This window comes from Brassica oleracea, chromosome C4 (genome assembly GCF_000695525.1).
Source record: "Brassica oleracea var. oleracea cultivar TO1000 chromosome C4, BOL, whole genome shotgun sequence".
NCBI lineage: Eukaryota > Viridiplantae > Streptophyta > Magnoliopsida > Brassicales > Brassicaceae > Brassica > Brassica oleracea.
In genome coordinates, this window is record NC_027751.1 from 32603410 (window position 1) to 32619576 (window position 16167).

Sequence of the window (16167 nt, forward strand, 5' to 3'; positions counted from 1 at the left end):
GAGAGAAATAAACTTGATGCTTTCATTTTTATCAACTTAGAATGATTACAAAGATGATAAATACTATGCTCTAAATGTTTTGCATTACAAACTCTCAACACCAAAAAAGAAAAACAAAAGCGATTCTCTTCACGTTCTTTATGATGCCAGAAGACTCGCCCTCTCACTTTCACACTAGGCCTTGTTCACCCGAATCTTCTGTCCTTCCAGCAACTGAGAGTTTGATTTAAAACACAAATCAACAATGAGACAAAAAATGATCCTGCATAGGAAGATGGAGGAGAATCATGGCAACTTACAGAGTTGTTAAGAGCCAAAATGGCAGCTTCGACATCTTCATCTGAAGAAAACGTCACAAACCCAAACCCAGTGGATTTCGAAGTACCAGGCACTCTCGAAACCTTGGCACTTAGAACTTTCCCTTTCTCAGAAAACAAACTCTCAAGCATCTCTTTAGTAACACTCTTTGCTAGATTCCCTACATACACTTTGTAAGGACTATCCACAAAAGCTGCATCTTCAGACTGAAGCAGTGACAAATCAGGTGATGACGATGATGATGATGCTATAGGCTTCTCAGTTATATTAACCTTCACCTCACGTCCTTCAATGGTCTTAAAAAAAAAGGAAAAAACAAAAAACAAAACTTTTATGTCAGAACCTAAAGAGATGAGAGACCAATGAACTGAAGAAGACTCACAGTGCCATTCAACTTCTCAATGACAGCATTGGCATCTTCAACTGATTTCATTGTAGCGAAACCAAACCTACGGCTTCTTCCTGAGTACTTATCATACATCACCTACACAAATCTTTTATGATGAAACTAGATGAAGGAGAAGAGAGGATGTAAGTAGGAAACAAGAACCTGGACTTGTTCAACGGCGCCGTGTTCTTCGACGATTTTGGTGAGCTGTTCGTTAGTGACTGTTCTTGGTATGTTTCCGATGTAGACGCGTCTTGAGGATTCTGCGTTAGGGTCTAAAGCGGGTTTTTCTTCCGTCTCCGTCTCCGTCTCCGTCTCCATCGTTGCGTGAGGGATGAGTCTCATCCTTGGAAGGGAGACGGAGATGGGTTTGGTGAAAGAAGGGGAAGGTTTGAGGGAGAGTGCATTGGTTTGAGATTGCAAAGAGGTGAAGGTTTGGGGCTGGAAAGAGAAGAGTGTAGCTTTGATTGAAACAACAGCTGTTAGGAAAGTAGCCATTTTCTGGAGAAGGAGATAATGCGGAAGAAGAAGAAGAAGGTGGTGTTGTGTTGTGCTATGCTATCAACATTATCCATAAGCCGTTCGTTCTCTCACTTCTTGAATCTCCTTGGACAGTTGGGCCTAATCGCGCCTTCCATATTTGGGCTTACTGAAGTGGATACAGATCAGAATGATGCAATGGGCCAGACAGTGGACCGGTTTAAAACCAGCACCAATGTCTACTTTTAAGACTGTCCCGTACCCGTGGACCCGGGTTATCCCGGAGACGGTTTTGGCAGATTAATCCTAATCGCGATGGGTTGTGATACACTAGCCCTGTTCTTTTTCTTGCGCACCGGCAGCGATCAGCGGCTAAAAAACAGGAAGAAAATATTATAATTAACGCCATTATCGTTCTCCAAATTTCTTGCCGCCGGAATTTATGGCGTCACAAAAATCTCCAATTTTTAGTTACAGCTATTTTGATTTTTTATTTTAGCAACAGTAATAGAAAAGATAAATTTACTGTGTAGTGTATTTTTTGTGTTGTATGAAACCATGAAGCCTACTCCAAATGTGGTCAAATCAGAGCGTATATTGTATGCTTATTCTTGTTAACAAGAAACCAATGAACTTCTGTAGTACAACGTTACATCCGCATAATAAAAGTGAGGGAAAAAAAAAGAGAGAGAAAGAAACAAAAACCAGACATAGCTGGAAGGGGAACTTGCCCCAAATCGTGAAACATAATGGGAAGAGAACAAAAGCTTTGTGGTGACAAAAGTCTTTCTCCTGCAATGAAATAAGTTAAGTGGTTGCCAAAACCAAATCCACTACTTAGAATCGAGGCACCATTTCCTTTCAAAGCTCTCCCTACTCTTACTTTTTGGCTTTTTGCTTCTTCCTATCCAAAGATGTTAAACCAGCACCTAATCCTGCAGGAGCCGCCACGTTCGTTGTTTTCCCGTTTTCAGAGCTTTCTTTCTTCTTCTCTTCTACCTTTGCCTCTCCATTTTCTCCACTTTTCTTAGAAGAATCTGCGGTTCCTGCATTTGCATTGATCAGTTGAGAGATCTGTGGTGGCACTTGAACACCACTATGGCGACGAACCAGTAGCCCCTTAGCTGCTGCTTTCTTCCTAACTTCGGCTGCAGCACGAGCCGCTCTTTCATCAAAACCTCTGCCCCGTGGTTGAGCCTCCCCGAGGACAGCTGTGTTTAGTGCATTAGACCTCTCCGCCGCTGCTGCGTTTTGGAACGCCTGCATCAGGTCTGGACGTGCCTGTTTGATGGATACCAATCAGGAAACCGATTTCATTAATATTACATCATCTATAACACAAGAAACCAAAACTACAAGTGAGATACCTTCAAGAGATCGATAGCCTTTTGCGTGTTGGCCGCAGTGGCTGCCAGTCCTTTCTGCTTTTGTGCAGTTTTCTGAAGAAAACCCCAACCAGAAATATGAGAAACATAAAGACAATATATACATAAATCACGAGGTCGTACTCGGTTATTATTGTTGCACAAACCTGAACCTCACGCATCTCGAAAGTCTTAATCCAGTTTTGAGAGTCTTTTGTCCTGGAATCATCCTCTCCCAATTGTTTGACAAGTATATCATAGGTTTTCTTCTCATGCTGACCAAAAACAAAACAGTTGCTTCAAAAGATGAGTCAAATAAAATAGAGGATTCAAAAGCCTTATAGAAGTTTGTAATACCTGGTGTGAGAGCTTGAATAAACCCATACTGTTGCACGCAATAGCAAGAGCGTGGTAGCATACTGCAGTTTGAATGTGTTCAGGGCCAAGAAGTCTCTCATTTTTCTTCAAAGCGTCTTGAAGATAACGCAGAGCTGTGTCCATTTTGCCCATGTCTTGATACATCATGGCAACATTTATAAATGTGGCTGCAACATCTGGATGATCAGGGCCAGATGAAAGGCCAAGTAACAGCAAGGCACGGCCCATGTTCTGTAGAGCAAGTTCTGTCTGGTTCAGCCCATGGTAGAAAAGAGCCATATTGCCATAGCTGTAGTGCAGATATCCCCACGTAAGTAACATATATCAAACCAGAGAAGAAAAAAGAGGCGCATTGCAAGCTATTCAACTGAAGTCCTACTTCTAATGAATTGAGGAAGCGGAATAACATTCACTTTAATTATATTCAGTAGCAGGATGTCTCGCCCATTAAGTCAAATGATGAAAGTTCATCAGTTTCAACATTGGAACAAGTTACAGTAATCAAAGAAAAAATAGTTGATACCTGTGGGCAGTATCAGGATGGTCCAAACCGAGGCATCGCTCATTTATGATTAGTTCCTTGTGTTGCTGCATTATGGCCCCGGCCATATCTCCTGCATGGTACAAAACCATGGCTAGGTATCTGAAAAGCAAATGAAAACCAGAAAAAACTTAGGGTAACTAAAGCGGAAACCCATAGATAACTAGTAGCATCAAACAAAACCCGAATAGATGATTAATGGAACATCAGGCAGTCTAAGGCTTACCTGCAGCAGTTTGAAACTTCCCTGTGCATTGGACCAGTAACCTGGGAATCAGATGAACATTTGCAGCAGTTTTAGTGTAAAAATATTTAGAGAGTCTATATCAGATGCAAAAACAGACCACTTACCTGTTGAAGAATTGAAAACGCCTCTGAAAAGAACGTGTAGGATTCACTAAGCATGCCCTACAAGAGATTAATCATTTTAATAAAGACAAAGACAACGGAGTAATAGGTGGAAATTAAAACAACTAATTTGAAAAAGCATTGGTACCTCAGCCAGTTGCAGCTTTCCCATCTCGATGAGATTTTTAGCCTCAGAGCATACAGGGACAGAGTGTTTAACAACAGGACGAAGATCCAATACATCTGTCGCATCAAAAGGCGAGGTTGCATCAAAGTCGTATTTGCGAGCAGCAACACTGATGCCAACCTGTTAACAAAAAAAAACAAAAACAATTGATTATAATAACTAACTGGCATTGGTAACTAAAGTCTGAACTGAAGGAAGAAGATATGTGTCTTCTCTACTTACCTTTTGGCAAAGGTTGCGGAGAACGTGTACTTTTTTAGCTGTAGTTCTTGACAGCTCGGGCATCTCAAACTGAAAATAGGCTCACGTTAGCTTCAGGTGCTTATAGTAGGTGAAACAAATGTAACTGACTCATGATTATTATACCTCATACTTGGCTTTGGCAAATTCCTGAATCTCAGACCATAGCATGTTGGAATCAACCATCATATACGATGAAAGAGTCTTCTTTGCAGAAGCCTTGCCTTTCCCCCTTCCTTGACTCTTCTTGGTGATCGATTGGTCCTGTCCAAATTCAACAGTCAGTATAGCACCATATGTTAATCAGAAACAATGACAGACTTAGATAGTGCACACAAACCTTCTTTTGATTTTTAGTGTTGGTGCTAGCTTTTCCCGCAGCAACATTTCCGAAGAAACAATTGAGGAAATGTGAGACTGCTGCACCAATATCGTGATCCTCTATATCTCTTAGAATGTTCTGAATAACCATGTAAAAACTTTAATTAAGGAGCTCAAAACTCTTGTTCAACCATGTATACTGTCGTACGAATTTAACAGTCTTTATAACAGTACCTTGAGAATGTGCTTGGCCGATCTGACGGTAATTTCATTCAGGCAAAGATCCCACAAATGAGGCAAATGCTTCACTCCATTAGTAATCTGGTCATGTTACATCCATTGTTAATAAAGTCAACCATGTAGATATATCTTATAAAATGACAAGGCATATGACAAACTTACTCTTCCGATGTAACGAACGTTGACACCATGAGAATGGAGCGCTTCAGTCAAAGTCTCACCATCCATTGGGGAAACTTCAAGAGTGCAAAGATCTTCTATGAATTTTGGAAGTACCACATCCACAAGGTATGAGCTAACTTTCTTCACATTTTCTTCATCAGAAGAAATCTCCTGGTTGACCCCAAAAAGTTAAAAGTCAAATCAGTTAAACAAACATTAAGAAATAGCTTTCAGACAAAGCACCTATAAGCAACATAGCGTACCTCTTGTGTGCCACCTAATTTGAAGTCGGTGAAAACATTAGGGTTAAATGATATTTCTTCACATAGTTTGGAAATTTCGGCTGCAGAATCGGCGGTGGTATTTTGCTTTTCTGTAACTGTTTTCTGCGGATAAAACATAGATATCAGCAATAACAGTTTCATTCAACAGAGATACAGCTTTTCTCAGACATTTCTATCTACCATTAGGAAGCAAGGGGTGGGGAAAAATCTCAAATCGCAAAAGAAATTGTATTGGCTAAGTATCCAGTATTGTCTATAAATATAAATGTAGTTATTTTCATCACTGTTACAGAGGCCAATCCGACATGGTACTTTGGCAGTCAGCTTTTTCACTTGACAAACACTCAAGGAGGGAAGCACATACCTCAGAAGTCAAAGCTCCGTTTTCCTCTCCATGGATCGATTCATCACCAGTTTTAGAAGTATCAGCACTTGCATCCGAAGGTTCAGAAACAATATCCGTCCCTTCATCAGTCTTGGTGTTACATTTTGATTTCTCCAGAGCTTCGGCCTTCATCATGAACATATATTCATCAATACCTTGCACAGCAATACTCATGTATCGAAGGAATAATGAATATGTACCTGGCAAAATGATGTGATCAATTCTGGTCTTAGGACACAAAAACGTGACTCTGGACCCGTGTAATTGGCATCACGAGGCGTGACTCTCATCAAGTCCAAAAGGTAATGTCTGTTATCACTCCCAACAATCCCCTTGCACTCTACTGGTGCAGCTAGCTTGAAGACATTCTCAGAAGCATCAATAACAGCATGTTCCTTAATGTGAAGAAGCTTTGCTGCCTCTAACACCTGAATAATATATTTTACAAATGGATCAGTACTAGAACTATCACATCAATGCTTACAAAATCCAACATCGAGAGAGAGAGTAAATCCATTTACCTTAGCATGAAAATCTTCATTCCAACAGATTTTCTTGCCATTATCCACTGAACCATACAAAAGCGCATCTGATTTATCCCCTTGAAGGATGCCTGGTAGAACACTCTAGAACATACATGAAACACATTGCAAGCTATTAAATTTCGTACAATCTCAATTTAATGGACTTATTAGTTTCAGTATAAGTACAAACCTGAGCAACAACCCTATGACCTCTGTAATCAATAATGGCCATTGCCAGATTATACAACCCCGAGACATCTGCTTCTTGATATAACTTTGTGCCCTTCAAGTCGTTGTTTGCAGAGGCATACGTTGCCTGCTCACTTTCAATAAGAGGCACCTCATTACAGCTGTTAAGCTCTGCATTGTGTTCTCCATCGCATGTTTTGTCTTTGCATGGAACCTTTTCAGACGAAGACACTTTCTCAGTCACTGAAAGATCATTTGATGGACGTTTCTTGGATAGCTGTTCAATGTCGGCATCAACAGCAAAACTGAAAAAGATATTGTTGTGCACATACCTACAGTAGATGAACAATAACAAGTATTAAAAATTGAGACGCTGATGCAAAACTACAAACATCTAAAATCTAAATGCTTAAGTCATTTCTCCATGGTTAAGTAAAGAGAGAATCATTCAACTAACAAAATTTCATGGCAACAAGGAGTTACCAACAGATAAAACATACAAGTTGATAACAGATAATTAATGATAAGAGGCCGTAGGATTAACACTGACATGTGCAGACACTCTGGATCAGTTGGATTTATGGGTGGTATACATCGGCTGATCACACCAATTGCTCCGTTAAGCGCCGCATCGACGAAGTCAGAAGACACTTTGTAAAGAGCCCTGTCACGTAAGATCCTGCAAAGAAAGAAATTTCCAGTATGAAGAAATCTAGAAAAAGGAACGGAATTTCAGAAGAAAAAAATTTATGTTACCAAAAAAAATCACTGTAGTAAAATGTCAAATGTACCTCTCCTGAGGCGTACTGTGAGGGAACTCCCTGCAAGATTGCAACTCTTCGTTCCAATCTCTTTGCATACCGATCAGCTCACTACCATAGGAAATGGTCAGTGCTTCTTCTGCTCTCGCTGCGTCGCGCTTGTGATCTGAGCAAAGATACGAGAGCCTATGGTGAGAAATAATAGCAATGAATCTTAAAACTTATATTCTCATAGATAAGTAGATGTGAGCAGAAGCGCATGTTCTATATATAAAACAGAAAATGAGAAAGCAGTCGATAAACTAGCAACAATTTGGAGAACAAACTACTCTTTTTTTTTTTTTATCAACGGAGAACAAACTACTAATATATGAATTCAAACGAATATCCTATAATATGACTTGCCCTCCAAGATGCAGCCACAAAGAGACACAGACAATAAAGAGACTTCAAGGATCTATTACATATAAGGTAACTAAGGTCAAGGCAAAGCTTTCTTTTAAATCACAGTTAGTGCTGGGTGCCACGTCAATATCTCAGAACTATAACAAGTGCTTACAACGGGAAATGTGTAGAACGTCCTCTAAAAGAACCAGTTGAAAAGGACAGAGCCAAGCTACTAAAACCAAACTACTGTGCAGCACACAAAAGGATACTGTAATAAACAAGTTCCGTATTTGCAAGTTGATACGGACTCAAATGCTATTAAAGTCAAAACTCACCGGGAACCGGAAATGGTCTTAGCCATGAGTGTGGTGGCAAAAGCGATTGAACATTCTCAAAAGGATGTGCAGAGGCTTTCTTTTCCATGACCTCGCGGAAAGCTTTGTAGTCGAAGTAAAAAAAAAAATAGAAGATAATTAATAAATTGAATGATAACTATCAAGTCAGTAATAGATAAACTAAAAAAAATTACATATACACTGGTTCTCACCTTTTTTAAACTTAGAGCTAAGTTTTTGCAATAATCCAATGAGAGTGGCTGTCTCGAACCCAGATTTACTCGGTTTTGGATCGAGAATATTTCCTGAGCTAGAGTTAACGTAGAACGCTTTTGTGGTACCGGTGATGCAGTACTTGTTACCTTCCAGCGTCACAACATCCAAATAGATCAAATCTCCTACAAGCCTGTAACAAACAAACTCATTAGAGTAACGTATGTTAATTTATAATATGTTAAAAGAAGCTGAGTTATACCTTCTGTGGCTTGGAGGAGGGTTGAACGATGAGAAGACAATGCTCTCCACACATTTGATCTCTTCCGAGGGAGAATTGGTCAACTTATTGAGAGAGGCGGGTACATCTTCCATGAAACCAAGACAATCAAGCTCCGGGACGTTTGGTTTGTCTGTTTCAGACACGGGGACATGAATAAATCCTTCATGGAAAGCGAAAGAAGACTAAAAAGAATTAAGATTAAAATGTGAAACCTCCAGGATTCTGAGCTTTGTTCGCTGCAGCAGCATCATACTTCAAGGCAAACGTTGTTGACAAGGAAGAGTGGAGGGTCGAAAGCGAAAGGAGATCTCTAGCTCGGTGAACGTGAGCCCTGATAGACCTATCATCGTACAAAGCTGTGGATAGAAAGAAATTACGGTCAATTACCAACAACTAGTTCCAACCTAAAGAAAGACAATCCTTATTATTATACCGGGAATCATTTCTAAGGAGCAACCACCAATGGTGATGTCAGCAACTTCAGAGATCTCATTGTAATCTTCAAGATGGTGAGTCTCCCCATCTTTACTGCGCAGCAACAAGTCGTAGCAGGTGAAGTAACAGGTCTCTGGGGCATCAAGAAGGAACTGCCTTATATCCATCACTGAGTCTCCAGGGTTCAACTGATTTTTAAAAAAATACATAGAGAACAAACGAAAAAAAAGGAGAAATAAAATGATTTTCTAAGACAGAACAGAGCATAGTATAGAAAAGGTAAAAGGTAAAAGAAAGAAACTTTTTGAACTCACTTGAAGCTCCATTTTAGCGCCACTCTGTGTCTTGACAGAAACAGGGTAGAGACGAAGTTCACCTGTGAAAGCAAATCAAATCATATTTAAACAAAAAAAATGAAGATAAAATATAAATAGGATTCTTCCAAGAAAAGACATAAAGAGCAAACCTTGCTTGGGTTGGTCATCGTTACTCGCTACTTGCGATTCACTTTCGTCTTCCTTAGGAACTGGAGGAGGAACTTCATTGGTTTCAGGCACGGCAGCTTCAACAGCTCCATTGTCGGGAGCAGGTGCAGGCGCTGGAGCAGCAGGAACATCGGGTTGGAGAGCAGAGACAGTGGAGTTGGGAGAAGAGCTCTGAGCCGCTCTCTTGGCCTTCGACTTGTTCGACTTCCCAGCCATTTCACCTAACAAGATATAGTGAATTAGCACCACAGATTAAGATTAATAAACAAATGAATTCGATGTTATCATTCGTTTGATGGATTAACAAGGAACAGAACAGAACAGAATCAGCAAGTGAGAAAAAGTCGTATATATTAAATCAACCGCTAGAGATGTAGATAAGACCAAACAGCAGTAGACTAATGTTTAGAAGAGACGATCTTGGAAGTGAGAATTACCTTGACGGAGGCGACGACGGAGAGAGCGGCGGAGTATTAAAGAGATGAGGTTTAAGGAGGGTTGAACTGAAAGAAAGAAGTGGCGGCTGATGATTTTCTCTGACTCTAGTACTAGTAGTAGTAGGAGACGCACACAAACCGATCACTCTCTTTGGGCCTTTTATGGGCCTTTTTACGTGGGAGGTAGTACGTACTAAATTAGAAAATCATCTCCAACTAAGGAAAGTTAAGATTCCCACATTAATAATCACTGACCTAAACATATTTTACGGCTATGACAAACCTATGTGGGTAGCCACTAAACAGTCCAGCAGCTCACTTAAGTGTCTGTGGAATGAGGTCTTAAATAATGATTAGTCTTGTCAGGTTGTATTATTGGAGGGTTCTTAGGGTTAAGGCGGGTTTCTTAGCTGAATATAAGAATTCTTCTCTTAACTTTTAACTAAAAAAAGTTAAAAACCGGCTCTTAAAACTCTTATTTAAGAACTGGTTCTTAGATTTTTTAGTTAAAAGTTAAGAGTCGGGTTCTTATATTCCGTTAAGAACCCTACCCTAAAAACTCTCCAATAATGATGCTCATGTCCTGTGTCTGTTACAGTCTGTAAAACTTTTGTCTTTTGACATAAAAGTCCGTAAAGCTTTTGACATAAAAATCTCTTTTCCACGTGTAACAAATACGGGTATCTTTTTCTTCAGGAAAAATCTCATAAAAAATATTAAAATGAGTTTATGAGTTTTTCTTACCAAAAAAGCATACAAAAATGACCAAAAATAAATTTTATTAAAGAGGTAAAAACTTTTATATTCTTACTTTATAGATATATAAATATAAATAATTATTTAACTTAATTAAAAAAACTTTGAATAATATGTTTTCAATTCAAACTTGTTATATTTTATCTTATTTTTTTGATTTTTTTTTAAAAATCAAATTTTTATATTGAAACTGTTTCAAAACTTTTATTTTTATATATTATTATTTTTAAATCTTAAACTCTGTCTTTCAAAATCTTTCTCCTTAAATATTAGTTGTAGACTAAATGAGTTAACCATATGAATATAAATGTCTATTTACTTTTTATTTATTAATAAGATAATCATTAAAAATAAATTTTTTATTCCATCAATAAAATATTTTAATCAGTTATATAAAGCCTTTGCAGTGATGTCGCAGGGAATTTCTCTTTGCTTTTTTTATGTGTGTGTATATGTACGCCTAGTTGGCAAGTTGTCATTAGTTTAGTGTAATGGATGTTGCAACAAAAGATTAAAAGCTCTGGAATGAGTAGGAAACACACGGGGTAACTGTGGGGGTATTTGGTAGTGAAGTAGGAGCAAGGTGTGTAACGGCATGACATGACTTCCCTTCTTCATACATAAGCAACATCTCCTTTGCATCACGCATCATCTCGTTAGTATTACTATTTACATGATGAAGGTCATGAGAGTTGGATTAGCACTGGCACTGCTCATTACAATAACGGTTCTTACCATAGTCACTGCACAGCAAGTGGACCAGCAACCACCTCCACCCATGCTACCCGAGGAAGAAGTGGGAGGATGCAGCAGAACATTCTTCTCGTCACTGGTGCAGCTGATACCGTGCAGAGCAGCAGTGGCTCCTTTCAGCCCTGTCCCACCAACTGAATCCTGTTGCGCTGCTATTGTCACACTTGGTCGCCCTTGCCTTTGCCTACTCGCCAATGGACCTCCACTCTCAGGAATTGACCGCTCCATGGCTCTTCAGCTTCCTCTGACGTGCTCTGCTAATTTCCCTCCTTGCGATGTCATTACCTAGGAGTCTAGAAACGAACTATCATCTTTCTTTTTTTTTCATTTACCTTTCACTCTAATAAATACACTGTTCAGTCAGTCCTATACTTCCAAAATATTAATAAAGAAATGTGAATCCAATCAAAATCTCATTCATTTCCAATAACAGGTACACTGTATCCCAAACAGATAGAGCTTGTTTGCAAACTGAATCTTCTTAGGGGAAGAAAACAAATCCAATCCATACCAACACTTGGAACATTATTTTTAATAGAAAAGCAAAGATCAGCTGGGGCTGTGTGGGGGTGGGCGATAGCTTGTGACTGTGTGCAGCACGTTGATTGATTCTTAGTAATATGCCTTCCTGAAAGGCACATGTTACAGGAAGAAAATAGGTCACAAGTTCACAGATAGAGCAAACCAAGTAAGCACCTTCTTTCCAACCCATTTTTGACAAGAGTTTGTGTCCAACATTATCTGCTAGCATCTTAGCCTTCTCAGCTGCCTCCTTTGTGGCTTTTTGTGCAGCTACATCGTCACACTTTGCAAGGAACTTATTTAGCTCCTCTAGTGGAATATAATCACCCATATGATGACCTCTCTTTTCAGGGTCTGTGGAGGGAGTTGCTGAAATCAAAACATGACTGCGCGATAAGACATCACATGCCTCAAACAAGAAACATAAACAGGATTCATTCTCACCAGATGGGCCTTGAAGAGAAGCTGGCGGGGGCATCTCGTCTTTTGACTGCCTTGGACGTCTCGTCTTCTCTTCTTGGGCAGCCTTCTTCATGTAAAAATCCAGCATTGAAACAGGGTCTGCAGCCCTAGGGGTCACCTGCAACGTAGACACATGTAACCCATAATCAAAACTAGATGCCAATGATAAGAGGGAATCTAAGCAGATAAAAGGCTAGCTGACATACTGCTGCTAGGCCTTGTAATTGAAAACTATAAATGTGTTTAGTTATAACCACTACAAACATTTGCAACCTACGAAAACATGTGATATTATTATGATTTTTTTTAGAGAAATTCTCTTAGATAGTCTTTTTAGCTTATTTTCACAAAAATAGACTTCAAAGAAGAAAATGATCAAAATAAATTTTATTAAAGAGTCAATATAAAATAAGTTTTATTAAAGAGTCAATATGCACTTATACACAAGGGTTAACTAATCTAGACTTAGAGTTTAGAGTTAAGTGTGGGGTTTTGAGGATACGGTTTCAAATTTTAAAAAATAAAAAATAAATATTAAAAATTTCAAAATAAAAAGAGTCTATTTTGGTCATTTTATTTTTTTAGTGTTATTTTTGTGACAAAAACTTAAAAATAGCTACTTGAAAGAATTGTCCAATTTTTTATGTATTTTTTAATATTCTACATAATTAATAATAAATAGCATTGTTTGAGATTCAAATTTGAAATTATACTGTTCAGAAACATTAATGAACTCTTAAATAACCATTGGACTAAGAAAGTATCATGAGCTCCTCAATAGAACAATCTTTATATTGCGCAAACACATTTTATAGTGATATTTTCACACATTTCGTAGAATGATGTTTTTGTGTTGTAAACACACAAGCTTTTGGCTTTGTAATTGTATGATTGATAGTACTTGCGTAAAATAATATGTTGACATTTATACTAATGGAGGAGTGCAGATGGCTGCCAAGATTGGAAGTACTTGAATGAGTGTTGTGTTTGATCAGACGAGACCAAGCGTTAAGTTGCCATTTTATTCAAGAGAGTCAAAGAACCAAACATAAGAATGTCAAGTATATAAATCACATTTCGGATTCAAACCCGATGTTCCAAAACCCTTCAGGAGTCATTGGAGGAGCGTATTTGTAACGATGCCTCGACACACCTTCATGATGCTCACATCTCAAGCTTTTACCATTCCCTTCATTCTCAGGATGAACAGCGTCATAGAACTTCTTGCACTGCTTACACTCTATCCCTTTTAGATTCTCCCTCTCTGCTTTCTTCCTCACAGATTCCACATGCTTGAAACCTTTTCTACTCGTTTCCGCCACTTGAATTCTCTGCCTTGAGGGACTCGGTTTGGGGTTCATGTCCTGTGTCTCATCGTCTGAATCAGCATCTTTCTCAGCAGCAGCAACGGGGACATGTTTTTCTTCCACAGCAACCCTTTTGATGTTCTCGATGGGAGTGTCTAGAAAATCATCATGAGGATCTTTGCCTCCAGGGGATTGGCGAGACCTTGTGTCTCTCCAAATGGAAGCTGGACGCTTTGATCCGCTTAGCTGTAATGATTTTGCACCAGAAGGGTCACTTCTAATACCAGGTGACTGCGTAATGGGTGAAATGGAAGTAGTAGGGGTCCGCAACGTATTGGATACACTTTCTTTCTCATGGTTGATCCTCGAGCCAGTACCAGTTCTCACCTTGTCTGCTTCTGGGTGTTTCCTTTCGGGAGCTGTAAAATAAGAAAAATCAATTTGGATGAGATTAATGCCAACAACAAACCTGCAGCTGAAGCATATGACTCAACTATAGCAAGTACTTTTCAAAGTAGTCGAGCCAGAGACTGCTAATGCTTACAATTCGAGATGGCTGGTCTCTCATGTTGTCCCTTTTGGTTACTCTCACTCTCAAGTTGGCTTTGTTGATCACTATCAGTAGTAAGCCCGAACCTTTTGCGGAGATAATTATATTGAGACTTCAGCTTTTTGAAAGCACTGATGGCTTCGTTTTTTTTCTTTACCTCCATAGCTAACACTAGAGATTTCTCCTCATTCTGGCAGCGTAAAGTTTCTAACTCAGCCAAGTAGCTTCTATCTTTGACCTTCATATTCATACCACCAAGTACTTCCCCTGATGCATTTGCTTTCCCCACAATCTCATGATCTGCAATCTTTTGTTTACAATCCAACAGTTCTTTCTCTGTCAAGTTGAGTTTACCCTGCAAAACCTCGAGCTCGACAGTCTTCTGCCTTAACATGTCTTCTAGTCTACCGACATTCTCCTCAAACACCTGCAACCTAGTTGTCAATCTCTGTTTCTGGTCCTCGCAGCTGCTTAGCTTCCTTTCGCTCTCTGAAGCCTCCGTAGACAGATGCTCCACCTTCTTCAACAGATTCTCCGTCACTAAAGTTTTCTTAGAAAGTTCCTCCTTAAGGCTCTTCACTTCCGAAAGCAGCATCTTTACCTCATCTTGGCCTAACACATCCGTTCCCTTTAACTGTAACACCTGAAACAACCCAGTATGCAGCTCTACACTGTTCCCAACCTCCTCAGATCTAATCTTCCACTTCCTTTTCAAATGAGCAATGTAGTCTTCTAGACTCTTCAGCCTCAGAGGCATAGAAATAAGCTTATCATTTTCTTCAGATAGCTTCTCCTTATCCTTGATCAAACCCAAATTCTCTACCTTGAGCTCCTCGATCTGTGACAACAGATCCTTCTCCTTCTCTTTCCAAGCGTCAGAGGCAGCGAGACGAGCGTCTGAGTAAACCTTTTCCAAGGCTTTGGATTTGGATTGGAAATTAGGGAACAGCTGGCTGCAGAAAATGTACTCGATCTGAGAGATTCTGTCCTTGGCTTCTTGGATGGTTGCGACCATGACGGCGCTGAGACCGGAGATGTACTTGGCTTCGATAGCATCAACCGTTTCATCTCCCATCTTTGTAGCTAGAAGCAAGAACAGGTAAACAAATCAATTAGGGGTTTTTGATACTCAAATTCAACGAGATCTACGATACAATTAAACTTAACGATTGGAAATGGATCAACAAGAAATTAGGGTTCCTGCTACTCAATTCAACGGTTTCTTCTGCAAATTGAGATCTATGGTGAGAAGACAAAGGGATGGATGTAAACTTACATGATTGGAGATGGAAGCAGAGGAAGGGGATCGAAGAAGGGTGAGTTGATTGAAGGAGAAGAGAACGTAGAGATGAGATTAATCGAGAGGATCTGACTTTTAGTGTTCTTCCTTTCCCTCTATAATTTCGGAATTTTCGCGCGCTGTGTTATAAGTTTTATACATTCAACTTTTTAGCGGAGGCTTACTCGAGAAGCTTGCTGGGAGACCCGACCCGCTCAAAATTTGGGCCATTATCTTGCTTGAGCAGACCGATTCGACCGAAGATATGTCATCAAATACCATTCTCCTATGTTTTTCACCAATGATTTTAAACCTACCTGGGCACTGAATTAGATAATTTCTCGGGTCACCAGATATTATGCCGACCACCCACGGACGAACCACGGATTAATAAGTTAATAAATTTAATATATAATTATACAGAAAATGCCCAAAATGACATCAATCTAAATTTCTGTTTCCAAAATAGCATTCAAGACCCAAAATCACAAAACTAGGTTTCATTAAAAGGTTTATTTATCATAATACCTTTTTTCATTTATCATAATACCCCTTCTTTTATTTTCTATTTACATTTTTTTTTCTGAAAACTGGAGATCTTCATCTCTCTCAAGAGGCGACGGCTTCTCGGATCGGAACCGATCATCTCTTCCGTCATCATCTCCACTTCTCCAGCGTCGGTCATCCTCGGCGAGTCGGCGTCATCATCTCCGCCGTCACTCAGCTCCGTTGTTGCGGCTTCTCGGATCGGAGTCGATCATTTCTTTCGTCATCATCTCCACTTCTCCAGCGTCGGCGTCGTTCATTCTCGGCGAGTCGACGTCATCATCTCCGCCGTCACTCAGCTCCGTTG

At 39.5% G+C, this 16167-nt stretch overlaps 5 protein-coding genes across 5 annotated transcripts; 1 reads left to right on the top strand and 4 right to left on the bottom strand.

The window, feature by feature from the left end:
* Positions 1-1279, bottom strand: LOC106337152 (30S ribosomal protein 2, chloroplastic-like). Its single transcript, XM_013776207.1, has 4 exons — positions 869-1279; positions 701-802; positions 300-614; positions 1-213 (listed from the first exon to the last, which is right to left on the bottom strand). The coding sequence occupies exons 1-4, from the start codon at positions 1202-1204 to the stop codon at positions 175-177; spliced, it is 792 nt and encodes a 263-aa protein (XP_013631661.1). The 5' UTR covers positions 1205-1279; the 3' UTR covers positions 1-174.
* Positions 1280-1761: 482 nt separating this feature from the next.
* LOC106342091 (clustered mitochondria protein-like) lies at positions 1762-9780 on the bottom strand. The gene is made up of 28 exons (XM_013780920.1): positions 9686-9780; positions 9230-9469; positions 9078-9139; positions 8762-8951; positions 8541-8684; positions 8308-8458; positions 8045-8238; positions 7833-7934; positions 7141-7276; positions 6900-7028; positions 6351-6681; positions 6158-6262; positions 5837-6064; positions 5616-5762; positions 5231-5353; positions 4968-5138; positions 4800-4886; positions 4585-4704; positions 4371-4508; positions 4227-4295; positions 3966-4124; positions 3821-3877; positions 3696-3736; positions 3452-3571; positions 2908-3217; positions 2718-2825; positions 2554-2625; positions 1762-2467 (listed from the first exon to the last, which is right to left on the bottom strand). The coding sequence occupies exons 2-28, from the start codon at positions 9462-9464 to the stop codon at positions 2066-2068; spliced, it is 4131 nt and encodes a 1376-aa protein (XP_013636374.1). The 5' UTR covers positions 9465-9469; positions 9686-9780; the 3' UTR covers positions 1762-2065.
* A 1328-nt stretch (positions 9781-11108) lies between these two features.
* On the top strand, positions 11109-11557 carry LOC106337506 (putative lipid-transfer protein DIR1). The gene has a single exon (XM_013776615.1). It carries the CDS (start codon positions 11115-11117, stop codon positions 11481-11483), a length of 369 nt encoding a protein of 122 aa, XP_013632069.1. The 5' UTR covers positions 11109-11114; the 3' UTR covers positions 11484-11557.
* Positions 11558-11641: 84 nt separating this feature from the next.
* On the bottom strand, positions 11642-12426 carry LOC106337505 (SURP and G-patch domain-containing protein 1-like protein). Its single transcript, XM_013776614.1, has 2 exons — positions 12161-12426; positions 11642-12085 (listed from the first exon to the last, which is right to left on the bottom strand). Exons 1-2 carry the CDS (start codon positions 12264-12266, stop codon positions 11676-11678), a joined length of 516 nt encoding a protein of 171 aa, XP_013632068.1. The 5' UTR covers positions 12267-12426; the 3' UTR covers positions 11642-11675.
* A 755-nt stretch (positions 12427-13181) lies between these two features.
* On the bottom strand, positions 13182-15646 carry LOC106337504 (protein gamma response 1). The gene is made up of 3 exons (XM_013776612.1): positions 15312-15646; positions 14030-15118; positions 13182-13904 (listed from the first exon to the last, which is right to left on the bottom strand). The coding sequence occupies exons 2-3, from the start codon at positions 15108-15110 to the stop codon at positions 13249-13251; spliced, it is 1737 nt and encodes a 578-aa protein (XP_013632066.1). The 5' UTR covers positions 15111-15118; positions 15312-15646; the 3' UTR covers positions 13182-13248.
* Positions 15647-16167: the final 521 nt, after the last annotated feature.

Coding starts and splice junctions, on each gene's coding strand:
- LOC106342091 (XM_013780920.1), bottom strand. CDS start 9,464: ATGGCTGGGAAGTCGAACAAGTCGAAGGCCAAGAGAGCGGCTCAGAGC. Junction 8,459..8,540: donor CAAAGCTCAGAATCCTGGAG/GTTTCACATTTT, acceptor TGTCTGAAACAG/ACAAACCAAACGTCCCGGAG. Junction 4,296..4,370: donor TTGCCAAAGCCAAGTATGAG/GTATAATAATCA, acceptor GCCTATTTTCAG/TTTGAGATGCCCGAGCTGTC.
- LOC106337504 (XM_013776612.1), bottom strand. CDS start 15,110: ATGGGAGATGAAACGGTTGATGCTATCGAAGCCAAGTACATCTCCGGT. Junction 13,905..14,029: donor GAGACCAGCCATCTCGAATT/GTAAGCATTAGC, acceptor CTTATTTTACAG/CTCCCGAAAGGAAACACCCA.
- LOC106337506 (XM_013776615.1), top strand. CDS start 11,115: ATGATGAAGGTCATGAGAGTTGGATTAGCACTGGCACTGCTCATTACA.
- LOC106337152 (XM_013776207.1), bottom strand. CDS start 1,204: ATGGCTACTTTCCTAACAGCTGTTGTTTCAATCAAAGCTACACTCTTC. Junction 803..868: donor GCGCCGTTGAACAAGTCCAG/GTTCTTGTTTCC, acceptor AGATTTGTGTAG/GTGATGTATGATAAGTACTC. Junction 615..700: donor TTGAGAAGTTGAATGGCACT/GTGAGTCTTCTT, acceptor TTTTTTTTTAAG/ACCATTGAAGGACGTGAGGT.
- LOC106337505 (XM_013776614.1), bottom strand. CDS start 12,266: ATGCTGGATTTTTACATGAAGAAGGCTGCCCAAGAAGAGAAGACGAGA. Junction 12,086..12,160: donor TTCTCTTCAAGGCCCATCTG/GTGAGAATGAAT, acceptor TTTTGATTTCAG/CAACTCCCTCCACAGACCCT.